Below are 16,429 nucleotides of genomic sequence, written 5' to 3' on the forward strand. Positions count from 1 at the left end.
TGCCTTCGAACTGTGGTGCTGGAGAAGATTCTTGAGTGTCCCTTGGACAGCAAGGAGATCAAACCAGTCAATCCTAAAGGAAATCAACCCTGAATATTCACTGGAAGGACTGAAGCTGAAGCTCCAATACTTTGGCCACCTGATGCAAAGAACTGACTCATTGGAAAACAGTCTGATGCTGGGAAAGATCCAGGGTGGGAGGAAAAGGGGACAACAGAGGATGAGATGGTTGGATGGCATCACGGACTCAACTGACATGAGTTTGAGCAAACTCTGGGAGATGGTGAAGGACAGGGAAGCCTGGAGTGCTGCAGTCCATGAGGTCGCAGGGTCCAAAATGACTGAGTAAACAGAGGTTAAAACACCGGTGGTGCAGTACACTGTATCAACCAATAGGTGGCGCTCTCTCAACACACTAAGTCTTCCCTCAAAATTTCTTAACTTCTCAATTTTAGACTTTATTAACTCTTTATGTTCAGTTTTCTCACAGTAAGTCTAACTATTTTAACAATTTACTTAACATAAGTCTAATTATTTTAACAAGATAACCACAGACACTGGGATCCCTAAGCACTTTAGATTCCAGTGTTCCAATAATGTGTCTCATTTTCTTTCATTTGCAGGTCAACTGGTTTTTATTTCCATAGGATAAGAGCAACCTATATATCATGTACATTTTCTCAGAAAATTTAAGTTTATATTTTTAAAAGTAGCAATAAATAAAAACATTAAAGGTTTATTTAGATAAGTGCTAGGCATCATCAACAGTTTAATTCACTGAGAATTACTGACTTGTTTTAATCCATTAATTCATCAAGAATGTATTGTTATCTATGTGCTTAACTCTGATACAGAGTCTAGCTTGGCTAAGCTCACTGGCTGGCTCTAAAGCTATATAGATTTTCTCTCTTAGCACACAACAGGGTGAGGAGATGGAAAAAAATCTCAGCTTTTTATTTTTCGTTATCACTTTTATATCCTAAGTGATACTGTTTATCTATGATGAGCTGTGAGAGCTTGGGGCAGCAGGGACTGGAGTAACGCTAAGAGCACGGATTGTGGTTGAGAGCACAGATGCCAATGCTTGGATTTGAATCTGCCGTTTCCTGGTATCTGACCATGGCAGTTAATGTAATCTGTGCCTCAGTTCCTCTCTCCCCAAAAGGAAGTAATTTTATACTTACCTCATAGGATGGCTGGGATAATTATCTTAATTGATCTTAATTGATGATAAGCATCCTGACCATGCCTGGCATTGAGCAATACACGTTAGCTACCATCGTTTTTTATTCAGATGGAGACCCAGAAAAACCAAGCTACATAAAACTCGTATTCCAATAAACTCCAGATTGCAGAGTTCATGACTTCCTTGTAGCATGACAATGAAAGTTTACAGAAAGATCAAACAATGGCCACCCTCTGCCGTTCATAACATGGATACAATCATTTGTCTTTCCTGACTTGGTTTTCCAAATAGCTTTTCCTCTCAGAGGCTGGCTTTGATAGCATGATAAGGAGTCCAGATGTGATGGTCCTCCCAAAGCAGTTCAGCACTTCCCTCCCCAGTCAAGACAAAAAAAAAAAACATTTTAAGAACAGGCAGGATTAGAGGTTACTGAGAGGGGAAGGAGAAGAGGACCCCGGGGCAAGAATGAGAGAAATTCCAGAAGTTGAGGAAGGGGAGGCTGTCCGTACACAACCACTTCAACAAACTCACCGCAGTGCTGCTCTCAGCCCTCTGAAACCTTTTCCTAAGGCCTGGTGTTTGGCCTCCCAGACTGTAGCTGAGACTTAAAATGGGACCCCATGCAGCCCCAGAAATGTACTGAATGGTACAACAAGGCAAATCTCATGTAAAGTTACCCTGACACAATCCATCAACCTCCACTCACTCACTCTGCATGTGGTACCAGTCTGCATGTGGTACCAATCTACACGTTGCCATCGAACTTCAGAGAACACTATTTAGCGAGCCACTCCTACCTTCCCCAACTACCAGAATCCTCAGATGCAGTTGCTGCCTTAGCAAGAATTAGTGCCCATGACCTATTGGACCAGAAGTGTGAAAGCCTGTTCTGGAGCCAACGCTTTACTTTGCACTGTACTTTAATGCTCAAAGCTGATGACAAGCACTGTGATTTATTCCTTAAATTCCTCCAGCACTGTTTCCATCAGTAACTAATTGTTCCCCAAAGCAGTGCTGCACTCCTTGGGAAATTGGAAGGCTCAGTGACAGGCTGGGATTCACCCAGGGCTTTTATTAACAGATAGACAACGTGGTCCTTTCTCAATTATCATAGATCCCTCAACAGCATCATTTAAAAGGTTCAGTAGCAGAACAAGCAAATCAGTTTTAAAATTCACACATTCTCTGCTTCCTGTTTGAAAAATTAATACCAGCATTAAAGGCAGTTTTAACAAAATCAGCTTGAATGCTGTCAGGTATCTCAAGAACCTTGCTAGTGTGGTCCAAGGACCAGTAGCAGCTGCATTGCCTTGGGACTTAAGAATGAAGAATTCTGGCTACCTCCCCTCCACCTAGAAACCAGAATCTGTCTTTTTTAAAAATAAGATTGTCATGTAGTTGGCATGCCCATTAATGTTGATGAAGCAGTAGTCTAGAAGAGAAAGTTTTATATGAGGATATTATTTCTGCATTTGTTATCCTTAATTCATGTCCAGATGCTATTAGGTAGTTGTGTACTTTATAAGAACCCTGGATTTCAGTTACATTTGAAAATTCATTTGGCCTGAGTCACCTAGCAGTAGTAGCAGTAGATGCTAAAATCTTCTAATGCTTCCTTTGTGCTTGCATACTTGCTAGGTAGCTCAAGCAGTAAAGAATCTGCCTGCAATGCAGGAGACCTGGGTTCAATTTCTGGGTCAGGAAGATCCCTTGGAGAAGGGCATGGCAACCCACTCCAGTATTCTTGCCTGGAGAATTCCATGGACAGAGGAGTCTGACAGGCTACAGTCCATGGGGTCGCAAAGAGTCGGGACATGACTGAGTGACTAACGCTTTCACTTTTCACATGTGTCAAGCACTGTGCTAGGTGTTCATGTGTTAATGTATTTGATTCTTATCACAACCCTGTGAGGCAGGTGATACTAGTTTCATGGGAGGAAATGGAGGCCCAGAGAGACAAAGGAACAAGGCTATGTAGATAGAAAGTTGCCAAACCAGGATTCACACCCAGGCAACCAGGTTCCAGAGTCCATGTGCTCCCCCCTCAGCTCTGGCCCTTCTTGCTTGCCATCCTCTAGCGAAACACGCTCAGTGGGAGACGGTTTGGTGTAGATATGATCAGAACATCAGGTACGAATCAAGGAAATGCCAGCTAACCACAGGGCCTATGCAAAAATTGCTTAACTTTGCCATGGACTTCTCCCTGGATTCAGGGTATCCCGAAGTTTAGTCCGAGGCCCATAATTTCAGGGCTATGTAAGAAACACTCCTTCTGCGCTATTTACTTCCTATATGCCAACAGAAACAGAATAGTTGTTTTCAATATGTATTTCTTGGAACCCCAGGGTCCTTCACCAATACCTTGAGAGCCTAACTTGTTGTTCTCCCTACAAGTAGCAGTATTAATGAATTTATATGTTTGAAGTTAAAATAATATTTCAACTGTCAAAAGACTACCATTTTTTAAAAATAAAAGGGTAAAACCCACTGATTTTGAGGATTTGACTAAGTATAGAGATTCTTTTTGGAAAATTTATCAGCAGTACTACGCATGTTTAAGTTAGGACGAGTACAGCAGTGATGCTAAACTTCTTAAATAGTGGTACCACTATTTCTTCATACCACATACTTTCCTAAAAAAATATTACACAGTATGTATTTGTTCACATGATTTGTTTGAATTTACACTTAAAATTTTGTTTTGTAAAATCTCAGTTAAAAGTAACTGATGAGGGACTTGCCTGGTGGTCCAGTGGTTCAGAATCTGCCTGCCAATGCAGGGACATGAGTTCCATCTCTGGTCTGGAAGACTCCACATGCCTCACAGCAACTAAGTCTGTATGCCACAACTACCGAGCCCAAGCTCTAGAGAGCCCTTGAGCCACAACTGCTGAAGCCCGAGTGCCACAACTAGGGAAAGCCCACGTGCAGCAATGAAAACCCAATGCAGTCAAAAATAAATAAATGATTAAAAACTGATGTAATATTTTAAAATTAATTTCTAACACCAAAATGACTTGAATAGTCAAATCTAACTTGAACTTAGATTTGATTTGCAAAGGCACTAGCTCATCAGATTTACCTGCAGCAAATACTTAAATATCACAGGATCAGGACAGGGACAGACTAAAATGAAAATACATGCAGAATCTTCATAAAGGAGTGTCCATAACAGCAAGCATGCCAGAACCCAAAGGTTGGGGTTGTAAATAGAATATGCAACAATGCTCCTACAAATCAGTAAGAAAAGATGCAAAGTCCAATCAAAGAAATGGTCAAAGGATATAATAAATAATTCACTAGCAAAGAAATAATAAATCATCTATAAACAAGGAAAAGATGCTCAAATTCCCTAGAAATAAGGGAGACACATATAAGATACCCTTCTTGAGCATATTATAACAATTTTAAAGATGACTAGTCTTTAAAAGTTATTAGTGCTAAAATGGTATGATGAAAAAGGCATTTCAAACATTGTCATTGGAGAAAGTGTAAACTTGTATTTTTGGAGAATAAAAAGTAAATTTAAAGTTCACATACTTCTTGACCTAGTATTTTCATTTGCAGGAATTTTCTTAGTAAGATACTTCCAAAGCTACATATAAGGTACATACATGAAGGTTCACTGCAGCGTTGGTTTTAAGAGGAAAATCACGATTGGGTCAGGACAAGGGTTGGGGAAGACAGCCCAAATGTCCAATGCTGGAGGTGATTACATAAAACATGGTATAGGAAGACCTTGTTTAAATATGCTTTGCTTTACTGCGTTGTTTTTTTTTTTAACAAATTGTAGGTTTGTGGCAACCTTGCATCAAGGAAGTCTATTGGCACCATATTTCCAACAGCATTTGCTCATTTCCTATCTGTGTCACATTTTGGAAATTCTCACATTATTGCAATTATTATTTACTATATTTATTAGGGTGATCTTCAATGTTACCATTGTAATTGTTTTAGGCTGCCACAAACCCCACCCATATGAGACAGCAAACTTAAGTGAATGTTAAGACAAAGGACTTGGGATATCACGTAAAACTAGTTGAGAAAGCAGCAGGAGGGTTTGACAGGATTGTCTTGAATTTTGATGTAAGTTTGACACTAGGTAAAATGCCATTAAACAGCATTGCATATTCAAAGAAATCATTTGTAAAGAAAGAATCAGTTGAGATGGCAAGCTTCACTGTTGTCTTCTTTTGAGAAATTGCCACAGTCACCTCCATCTCCAGCAACCATCACCTAATCAGTCAGCGATCATCAATATCAAAGCAAGACCCTCAACCAGCAAAAAGATAACTTAGATGATGGTTCTAAGCCATCAGATTTACATGCAGCAAATACTTAAATATCACAGGATCAGGACAGGGACAGAATAAAATGAAAACACGTGCAGAACCTTTCATAAAGGAGTTTCTAGCATGTTCTAGCAATACAGTGTTTTTAATTAAGGCAGTACTCTTTTTTTTCAGACATAATGCTACCGTACACTTAATAGACATAAATACTTTACAATGTAAATTTAAGTTTTATGTGCTCTGGGAAACCAGAAAGTTCAGGTGACGTGCTTTATTGCAATATTCACTTTATTGTGGTGGTCTGGAACTGAATCCACTATATCTCCAAGATATGCCTGTACAGATTTCCAACATCTGTTGGATCATAGAAAAAGCAAGAGAATTCCACAAAAACATCTACTTCTGCTTTACTGACAACGCCAAAGCCTTTGACTGTGTAGATCATAACAAACTGTGGGAGATTCTTCAAGAGATGGGAATACCAGACCACCTGACCTGCCTCCTGAGAAATCTGTATGCAGGTCAAGAAGCAACAGTTAGAACTGAACATGGAACAACAGACTGGTTCCAAATTGGGAAAAGAGTACATCAAGGCTGCATATTGTCACCCTGCTTATTTAACTTATAAGCAGAGTACATCATACGAAATGCCAGGCTGAATGAAGCACAAGCTGGAATCAAGGCTGCCAGGAGAAGTATCAATAACCTCAGATATGCAGATGACACCACCTTTATGGCAGAAAGTGAAGAGGAACTGAAGAGCCTCTTGATGAAAGCGAAAGAGGAGAGTGAAAAAGTTGGCTTAAAACTCAACATTCAGAAAACTAAGATCATGGTATCTGGTCCCATCACTTCATGGCAAATAGATGGGGAAACAGTGGAAACAGTGGCTGACTTTATTTTCCTGGGCTCCAAAAATCACTGCAGATAATGACTGCAGCCATGAAATTAAAAGACGCTTGATCCTTGGAAGAAAACCTATGACCAACCTAGACAGCATATTAAAAAGCAGAGACATTACTTTGCCGACAAAGGACCATCTAGTCAAAACTATGGTTTTTCCAGTAGTCATGTATGGATGTGAGAGATGGACTACGAAGAACGCTGAGCGCCAAGGAATTGATGCTTTTGAACTGTGGTGTTGGAGGAGACTCTTGAGAGTCCTTTGGACTGCGAGGAGATCCAACCAGTGAATCCTAAAGGAAATCAGTCCTGAACATTCATTGAAGGACTGATACTGAAGCTGAAATTCCAGTACTTTGGCCACGTGATACAAAGAATTGATTCACTGGAAAAGACCCTGGTGCTGGAAAAGATTGAAGGCCGGAGGAGAAGGGGATGACAGAGGATGAGATGGTTGGATGGCATCACCAAATTGATGCACATGAGTTTGAGCAAGCTCTGGGAATTGGTGATGGACAGGGAAGCCTGGCATGCTGCGGTCCATGGGGTCACAGTGTCGGACATGATTGAGCGACTGAACTGAACTGAACAGATGCCTGCACATGCATAAAACAAAGCCTGCATATCCATTTAAAAGTTATCAACTTTCACCAGTTCTATGACACCATAGACTGTAAAATATATCCTGAAATAATAGACATTAAGATGTGAAAAAATAGATTGTAGCCATTAATATATGCCAGTTATATGATACCCCCAATTTCAGAGATGCTGAAGAGTAAACCAAAAAAAAAAAAGTGCCTAAAATCAATGGCACAATTTCAGCTTTAAATATTCTCTTAAATATAAATGTATAATAACTAATATAAAACTTAAAATATAGCAATAATCAATACATAGAATTAAAGACTTGGATGATGAAAAAACCAACTGTTAAGAGTGAACACCTTCAGAGGTACAAGCTATTAGGTATAAAATAAGCGATAAGCATATACTGTACAACATGGGGAATATGGCCAATTTTTCACAGTAACTATAAATGGAGTGTAACTTTTAAAAATTGTGCATCATTATATTGTACACCTGTAACTTCTATGATACATCAACACTATACTTCAATTTAAGAAAAAGAGTGAACACTTTCAAGGAGCAGAGTCAGTTATGATGGGGCAGGTGGAAGGGGACATAACCTCTTAATTTTTTAGAAGTATATACATACATATATTTTAAAAAGTAAGCAATAAAAACACTGCCTAAGTAGAAAAATCTGAGCTATCCAAGCATCATGAGAAGATGACTTAAGTCATACATATTATATTCACTTCCTCAGATTTCATCTTCCTCTCCTTGTGGCATCTGCCAGGAACAGAGGCAACAGTGATGGTAATGATCTGCCACACTCCTGGTTATCCTGCTCCACCTAAATCCTCCCAGTTCTCACAACAATTCAACAGGATCGATGCCATCACTTTATAAATGAGCTGCACTGGGTGAGGTTCTTTTACCCCAGTTCACCCCACTGCCGGAGAAGGCAATGGCACCCCACTCCAGTACTCTTGCCTGGACACTCCCATGGACAGAAGAGCCTGGTAGGCTGCAGACCATGGGGTCGCTAAGAGTTGGACACGACTGAGCGACTTCGCTTTCACTTTTCACTTTCATGCATTGGAGAAGGAAATGGCAACCCACTCCAGTGTTCTTGCCTGGGGAATCTCAGGGATGGCGGAGCCTGGTCGGCTGCTGTCTATGGGGTCGCACAGAGTCGGACACGACTGAAGCAACTTAGCAGCAGCAGCAGCAGCACGCCGCTGCCTTGGGCATCTCTGAATTCCAGACCTGCATTTTCTGGCCCCAGAAACCACCCTCTTTCCATTTCTGGGCTATGAGCATTACCATCTCTATCTTTATGTGTATGTCCTTCCCCCTTTGCTATTTATTCCTTTTCCTTTTACGGCATTTCAAATTACTTTCTTTTTATGCTACCTTGGTTTTAAGTTATTTCTAAGCTAAAAAGCTAATTTATTAAATGATTGGAAAATTACATTCTAACTAACTAAAAATTAGAGCATTTCCTCTTTCCGAGCAATTCTTTCCCTCTTTGCCATTCTGAGAATTTGTTCATTACGAACTCCTGCACTTTATACCCACACAGTATTTTCCTAGCTTTAACAACCAATTCTATAGTCAAAGACAAAAATGCTATACCGAAGACTTTCAAGTGCTTTCCTTTAACAGGCAATAAGTAGCTGCAGTGGTAAGAAAAGAAATAGGCAATCAGCACAGACCACAATAGTCACCAAACAGCCCAGCCTGGAGACCAGAGTTGGCCCTTCAAGCCCTCCTCCCAGATGAAGAGATGGGAGGAAACTGAGAGCTTCGCTGATCCCACTTTTTCCGTTTGACCCCAGGTTTAAAACTTGCAGGGCTTCACCAGTGGCTCAGCAGTAAAGAATGTGTCTGCAATGCAGGAGCCACAGGAGACGTGGGTTTGACCCTTGGAGCTGGAAGATGCCCTGGAAGAGGGCATAGCAACCCATTCCAGTATTCTTGCCTGGAGAATCCCATGGACAGAGGAGCCTGGCAGGCTACAGTCCATAGGGTTGCAAAGAGTCAAGATACAACTGGAGTGACTTGGCATGCACACACTACAATTTGAAAGTCAAGATTTGTTCAAATACATTTCACTTACTTTATACTCTTTTCCTTCATGGTTCTAACCCTTCTGTGGAGGGGGGGAACCCTTCTCTCCCACAAAGAGGTTGACATAAAAACTTGAGCTTTGACCTATGGAGAGTGTCTAGTCCCTGATACTTTTTGCTCTAAGCAGAAACTATCAGAAGTGAGGAGGACTGTAGGAAAAAAAAGAAGTATCAGGAAATATAAATTCTCAAGACTTATGCCACCAACTGCTAAGACGCATTATATTTCTTTGGGTCATTTATCATTCTTTGGAGGGAAATAAAATGAGGGTTTCAAAAATTAATGACAATGTCTGGATTGGAGGTGAACCAGGAGTCAGATGTTATGTAATTTGCTCCCGTAATGTGTGTGTGCACACACACACACACACGTACACATGTGTGCACACACATAACCCTCTGATGAAAGGAAGATATCAGGAGTGAAGGTGAAGATATTTAAGTAAAAGAGAATTATCAGCTTCCAAAGGAGGTGAAAAGAACTGGTTTACAAACACCTCCAGCAGCAGGCGTTGGTAAGGGCTCACCTGAATCTTTCATGGGGCACAGGGCACACTGCATGCCCCAGGCCTCTCCGTACAAACAGCAGCACTCCGTGTACGTCGTCTGCTTGCCGACGAGAGGCCGGCTACACACATACTCTTCACTCAGATGTTCCCAGCACAGATCTTGGTAGACGTCGGTTTCTTCAATTTGTTCTGAAAGGGAAGACATGGTTCCATGACAATTACAGTGCCACTCCTATTTCACAGACACGGTGGCAGAAGCCAGCGAGTCTCAAAGCTTCCATCCTGATTACTAAGCATGACTTCCAAGTAAAAGTCTGAAGACAGCCTGGTCTTTCCATGGATCAAACCTCTGTCATTTCCAACTGGGTGTCATTCCATCCGCTGAAATTCAACCTGTCCATCATGTTCCACTTAAACCCGTCCCTCTGTAGCTTCCATATTATGTAAAACCCTCCACAATCTTGCCTGTACTTCATAATCCTGACGGACTTCTTATTCTTCCAATATCTGATTTTTCACATTTACTCCTCTGTCAAATCCTACCTTTTCCTTCTACACAAAATTTTGGGGATTCAGCCTTTTTCATCCTTTTCATCTGTCAAAGCCCTGAATGAGTAACACTTCATCCTAGGGTTCTTAATTCTAACCTTTCTACTTTTCAATAGATTTCAACCAAAGCAGTCTCCTGAATGTGCTGATACATTGATCAATTAAGTCAATTATTAGGAGCACATCACCTTTTCAGGGATGAACAGGGACTCCTACCATGGACTGTGGAGCCTCCACCACCGATGAATTCTGCCCTCTGCTCTGCCCAGTCTCACCTGTGTCCTCTATCCAGTCAAGCAAACCTAATTATTTTCCCTTCAACTTACATCTTACTCAGTTGCCTTCGAGGGTTAAATATGATCAACCCTCAGGTATGGAAGAGCACTGCCATCTGCTCAGTCACTCCTTGTCCTGTTGTCCATTAAATCAGTATGTGCAGGGTGTTAAATCTGCATATTGATGATACGAAACTTATTCTTTCTCTTAGCATCTCATTTTAATTTTTTCAAAATACCCAAGGAATCCGTTTTTCTATTTTCCGACAGCTCACATTTCAGTCAAAAGGAAAACCTTATGACATTTATTTGGACACAGACTTGCCTCTCACATCCAAACATACCATGTGATTCAGTTGGTCGGATACATCTTTTTTCCGAAGCATCCAGAACCATTGGGTGGGTACAGAAGCAGTTATAAGAGCCTTCTGTATTAATGCACTGGCCATCAATGCAACTGTTGGGGTCTTGACACTCGTCTATATCTTAAGAGAAAAAAAAATGAAAGAAAATCAGCAATCAGTTGCACCTCATACACTTAACCAAACTTAATACACTTCTAAATTTAGTCCAGATTTCAAGGTCTGCCACATTTTAATTAGCTACACATCATCATCCAAAAGAGAACAGCTCTGACTATAAAAATGTTAAGCTGTATTGATGGGAAAAATAACATTGCCCTACAGCTGCTGACATTAAATAAGGAAAGAAAACATTTAAGAACAGGATATACTTAGAAATTTAAGATAAAATGCCTCTTTATGACAGTTTTAAAATTATTTCCTCTTGCTATGTTTTTCTGCATAGTATATATGGTTTTCTGCTTAGGCATTAAAGTCTGGGTCCGTATTTAAAAATGACTTTCAGTGTATGGTATGAGTGATGAAACAGGAGGCTCCCCAGACCAAAAGAACACTTCAGTTATACCAGTGACCTGAATTATAATTCCACACTGAATATTAACTCTTCAAAATCTATTCAAACAGTAGTTTGAAGGATTTTTATTTTCTTAAATATTGCTCAAGAAAAAGATTCATAAAACATTTACAGATCTTTTCAACATGAGATTTAGATTCTAAGAAACTTTTTATACACACAGTACTATTTTTTTCCCATCTCTTTTCACAGCACATCACAAAATATCCTCTTAAAACTTACCAAAGCACTGCAATTTGACAGGATCATAGTATGTCCCTTGCTTACAGTAGCATTCATAACCAGGCTGAGTGTTCATACAGAAGCCATTTTTGCAGATCTCTTGTCCAAAAAGTAGGCATTCATCTGCATCTATGGGGAAAAAATGGTCATAATATCTCTATCATTGAGATGTTAAAGTGAGTGGTTAATAAGGAAATACTCATATGTGTAGTTTCAATTTCACCAAAGTAAAAAATCTGGAATTTATTTTAGAATTACAAGCTAATAACATGAAATGTATAAAGCATATCGACTTTTGCTTTCTTCTTTTCCATTCCTTATCACTAATCTATGGCCATTAGTAAAAGGTCCTAGCAAAGTAGGATGCTTTCTAAAAAACCAAAAATCTTTGCTTTGTTGATAACCACTAAAGGCCAACATAATGATCAAATTTATATTGGTCCTAACGTACGATTTCTAATATTGTCCTGGAATAAAAGAATAAATCTATTAAAGTACAGAATTTTATATTAAGTACTTTTACATATGTTACCTTATTTTATCCTCATGACAGCCTTTGAAACATCATTTCAGAGGTGGAAACTCAGAATCTTAAGTGAAGTCCCACCATCATACAGTCTTACACGTTCTAATTCCCAAGCCACAGTTCTACCCGGAGACTACTGGGTAGAATTCGAACACAAGCCATGCTTCTACTTGAATGTCAGATATGAACACTCATTGCAAGTTAGTTTCTGCTTGAAACTGACCTTTATAGTTCTCACCATCAACGTCGTAAGAGGATTCTTCCGAGGGGACAAAACCTTTCCCTCTAGGACATATTTCAGTGAATTCAGCTGATTTCAGAAGAGACAAGGAAAAAAAAAAGTTGGAAAAAAGAAAAAAAAAAATCTTCTATGAGTGTTTTTTTTTCCCCACGAGTATGTTTTAAATTCAGTTTTGTTTCTCAAATTCAGTAAGTTAAAGGGAAACCTTGCCATCTAATTCAGACAAATAAATTCAGTACAATCTCAAAGTTACAAAGTAGATGCAAATAAACCTAATGACCTCATAAGTTTACTTATAATTTTTTTAAAAACTTGATAGTTCACTCATGTTATTTATCCATGTTTTACTTATAAGTGCTATGGAGTGTTATGACTTATTTCACCATTACTATGGTCTCTAGTATTTTACCTGGAGGAGGACATGGCAACCCACTCCAGTATTCTTGCCTGGAGAATCCCATGGACAGAGGAGCCTGGTGGGCAACAGTCCATAGGGTCGCAAAGAGTCAGACACGACTGAAGCGACTTGAGCACTAGTATTTTAAAGTTTTAATAAGACTCCATCAAGAAAAATCTTGGGTTAAATATACAAGCTCTAATTAGGAACAACACTGTGTCAATGTTAGAAAAAATCATTGCTTTTATGTTAAAAATGGAATAAAACTGAATTATCTTTCTGACAAAATATTGTATGGAATGTCACCATAACAGCATATTCTGTGATAAATAGAAGTTCAAGAATTTATATTGAGGCGGGACAGGGTTTGGTTTCTAGCCTTCTAGAAACCCACTAGAAGGTATCTTTCCTCAATTTGACTACAGCAGGGACCAGTAGATGTCGCACTTTGAGGCTTCAATAACCCAAATGAGAACATTCCAAGACCCATGAACAGCACACAACAAATACCAGTGTGAACACAGCACCCAGCTGATTCTTACCAGTCCCCGGGACCGGGCAGGGGAAAATCTCACAGTTATCTCCCCACCCAGCGCCAGAGGTACAGCAGCACTCCTGCTTGGTGACATTGGGAGCCAGCACGTTGTCACAAAGACTGGCATCGTTTAGATTATAGTAGCATTCTTTCTTTTCTTCTCTGGGTTGATCTACTTCTGAGTCTAAAGAGAAAGCAAAAAAGAATGTTGACAGGATATATCAAATCTGCCTGTATCACAATGGAGTCGAAACACAATGTGCCAATGGCACTTCATTTACAGAAGGCTGCTTTCTATTCTGTATCAGATTCTTCCACTTCAAGATAAAAACGCACTTGAATCCTGAATTTTCATGGATTTCTAACCCACCCCCAACGTGTAAATCTGTCAAAATCATTTCCTTTGACGTTAACCAATTACTATATTCATGTGAATTTGGCTGTGAGTACAGTTTCCATATCTGCTTTCTTGCCAAACATAGAGCCATTCTTTACTGGGCTATAACACCTACTTAAATCAATGAACATTTTCCCTAACACTGAACCAGAGATGTGAGGCCGCTCATAATATTTAACCCTTAGATAGTTATTGAGTTAACCATGCTCCCCCAATCTTTGCTGAACAGTGCGAAGCAGAGGAAGAAACCAGAAAAACACTGCAGTAACTGGAGTCTATAAAATAATCTAACTACTCAAATTGCTGCAACTGTATGACTTTGAATGAAACAGAGTAAGAGCCAGCTAAGCCTCAGGATAGCATTTCAAGATCAGGTTCTAGTCCCAGCGCAAGTGTGTCCTAAAGAAAATATATTCCAACAGAGTGCATCTAACTTTCTGTCTAAAAGACAAGGTGATATGATAGAACACAAATGATCAAGACCGCCAGTGAATTCCCTTGTGGTCCAGTGGTGAGGACTCTGCACTTTCACTGATGAGGGCACAGATTCAATACCTGGTCGGGGAACTAAGGTAAGATTCCACAAGCTGCACAGTTTGGTCAAAAAAAAAAAAAAAAAACTCTATCTAGTTTCAGACAATACTAATGACTTCATCCCATCAGATTGGAAATCTATCAGCAAGTTTGTGCTTTTAAAAAACGATTTAAAAAATCTATTACCTAGTAAATACTATAGAGTTCAAATTACTGCCTGATCCAGTTAGAATTTATTAAGTTTTAGTTTTATGCTATGTCAAATAAAAAGTTGCTGTAATCAAGATTGCTGGGAGAAATATCAGTAACCTCAGATATGCAGATGACACCAACCTAATGGCAGAAAGTAAAGCGGAACCAAAGAGCCTTTTGATGAAGGTGAACGAGGACAGTGAAAAAGCTGGCTTAAAACTCAACATTCAAAAAGAGATCATGGCATCCAGTCCCATCATTTCATGGCAAACTGATGGGGAAAAAATGGAAACGTGACAGATTTTATTTTGGGGGGCTCCAAATTCACTGCAGATGGTGACTGCAGACATGAAATTAAAACACACTTGCTCGTTAGAAGAAAAGCTGTGACAAACCTAGATAGCATATTAAAAAGTGGAGACATCACTTTGTTGACAAAGATCCATCTAGTCAAAGCTACGTTTTTCCAGTAGTCAAGTACGGATGTGAGAGTTGGGCCATAAAGAAGGCTGAGCCCTGAAGAATTGATGCTTTTGAACTGTGGTGCTGAAGAAGACTCTTGAGAGTCCCTCAGGCAGCAAAGAGATCAAAACAGTCAATCCTAAAGGAAATCAACCCTGAATATTCATTGGAAGGACTGATGCTGAAGCTCCAATACTTTGGCCACCTGATGCGAAGAGCAGACTCAGTGGAAAAGACACTGATGCTGGGAAAGACTGAGGGCAGGAGGAGAAGGGGGCAACAGAGGATGAGACGGTTGGATGGCATCACAGACTCAATGGACACGAGTCTGAGCAAACTCTAAGAGATAGTGAAGGACAGGGAAACCTGGTGTGCTGCAATCCCTTGGGTTGCAAAGAGTCGGACACGAATGAGCAACTCAACAATAACTATTGCCATCACAATTACTTAGATTAATACCAATGAAATATTTTCATTAGAATTGCTATCTACAGATTCTTAACCCAAAGAAACCTTAGCAACAAAAGCATAACACTTGCCAGTGAGGGTAAGACTTTAATCTCAATACCTACATTTTTTAAAAAAGTTGATAGATCATTATACTATTAGGAAAGTTTAATGATTTATTTTCATAACAGTTTCCTATATATTTACTTTGGCAGGGTCAAGCTGACTGCAGAAACCTGATTAATATATCACATAACAAAGGTGTCCTTGACATGTAACTTCATAAAATTCTATCAGAAGAGTTACTGCCCTTCCTTTTCCCTTATGGCAGTAAAAACAAGCAAAGTAGCAAACAAAGCTTTGATGCGTATATTACTCCCAGAATGCAAAGTATCAATGAGAATGTAAAGGATCCCTCTGACCCTTGACTCTGGCTAATTCTCAAGTTATTCTATGTTTGACAGAATTCAGCTTGCACTCTACTTTAAGTCTTAATATGATGACATAGTCAAACCTAGAATAAGTATCCAGGAAAAAATTGAAATGCTGATTCCTATGCAGTTTATGAAGTGGTTTTAAGTCATTTCCTTGTATGTGAAATTGGATAAAACCTGTCACATCCCTTGTGTCAACTAGCTGTTCTAGAGTGCTGGGGACAGAGTGCTTTGCCGGATCTCAGGGAATGGGTCACTACCACCATTTCATCCTCTTCAAGAGGGGCCCCAAGCTCTTCCATAGGGTATCACTGGGGAAAATTGAGGGTATTTTTAATTAATATTAAATCAATCATGAACCCTATAAAAATTGTATAAACTTTCTCCCAAGATGTGCAAATAAGTTGGCAGCCTATTAATATGAACAATTCCACTCATTGTATTCAATTCGCCTAAAACTGCAACTACTTATTAATGAATGAATGCCTTTAGAAATATAAATCAACTCAGCAACAGAACTAGAGCTTTGCCAATCAAGTTAACAGTCTGTTAAAAGAGTGCTCAATAATTGTTTTTCTCTTTGTACAAAGTTGTGGTTTCTATGACTAGATGGAATATTGTACAGTAACACCTCAGTGAAGCCTGCTGTATTCATAGGTAATTAGAGACCACAGGCTTCTGAGTCAAAAAATT

At 39.5% G+C, this 16,429-nt stretch overlaps 1 protein-coding gene across 37 annotated transcripts in view; it reads right to left on the bottom strand.

Moving 5' to 3' along the window:
• LTBP1 (latent transforming growth factor beta binding protein 1) overlaps positions 1–16,429 on the bottom strand; it is a 453,402-nt gene that overhangs the window by 30,319 nt on the left and 406,654 nt on the right. For all 37 annotated transcript variants that reach the window (XM_081590239.1, XM_081590236.1, XM_081590238.1 and 34 more), the window contains 5 exons: positions 13,278–13,454; positions 12,321–12,407; positions 11,572–11,700; positions 10,758–10,898; positions 9,608–9,778 (listed from right to left, as the gene is read on the bottom strand). In XM_081590239.1, the coding sequence (XP_081446365.1) occupies positions 9,608–9,778; positions 10,758–10,898; positions 11,572–11,700; positions 12,321–12,407; positions 13,278–13,454 (705 nt within the window). The remainder of the gene's footprint in view (positions 1–9,607; positions 9,779–10,757; positions 10,899–11,571; positions 11,701–12,320; positions 12,408–13,277; positions 13,455–16,429) is intronic.

This window comes from Giraffa tippelskirchi, chromosome 4 (assembly GCF_054371585.1).
Source record: "Giraffa tippelskirchi isolate mGirTip1 chromosome 4, T2T-mGirTip1v1.2.pri, whole genome shotgun sequence".
Taxonomy (NCBI): Eukaryota; Metazoa; Chordata; class Mammalia; order Artiodactyla; family Giraffidae; genus Giraffa; species Giraffa tippelskirchi.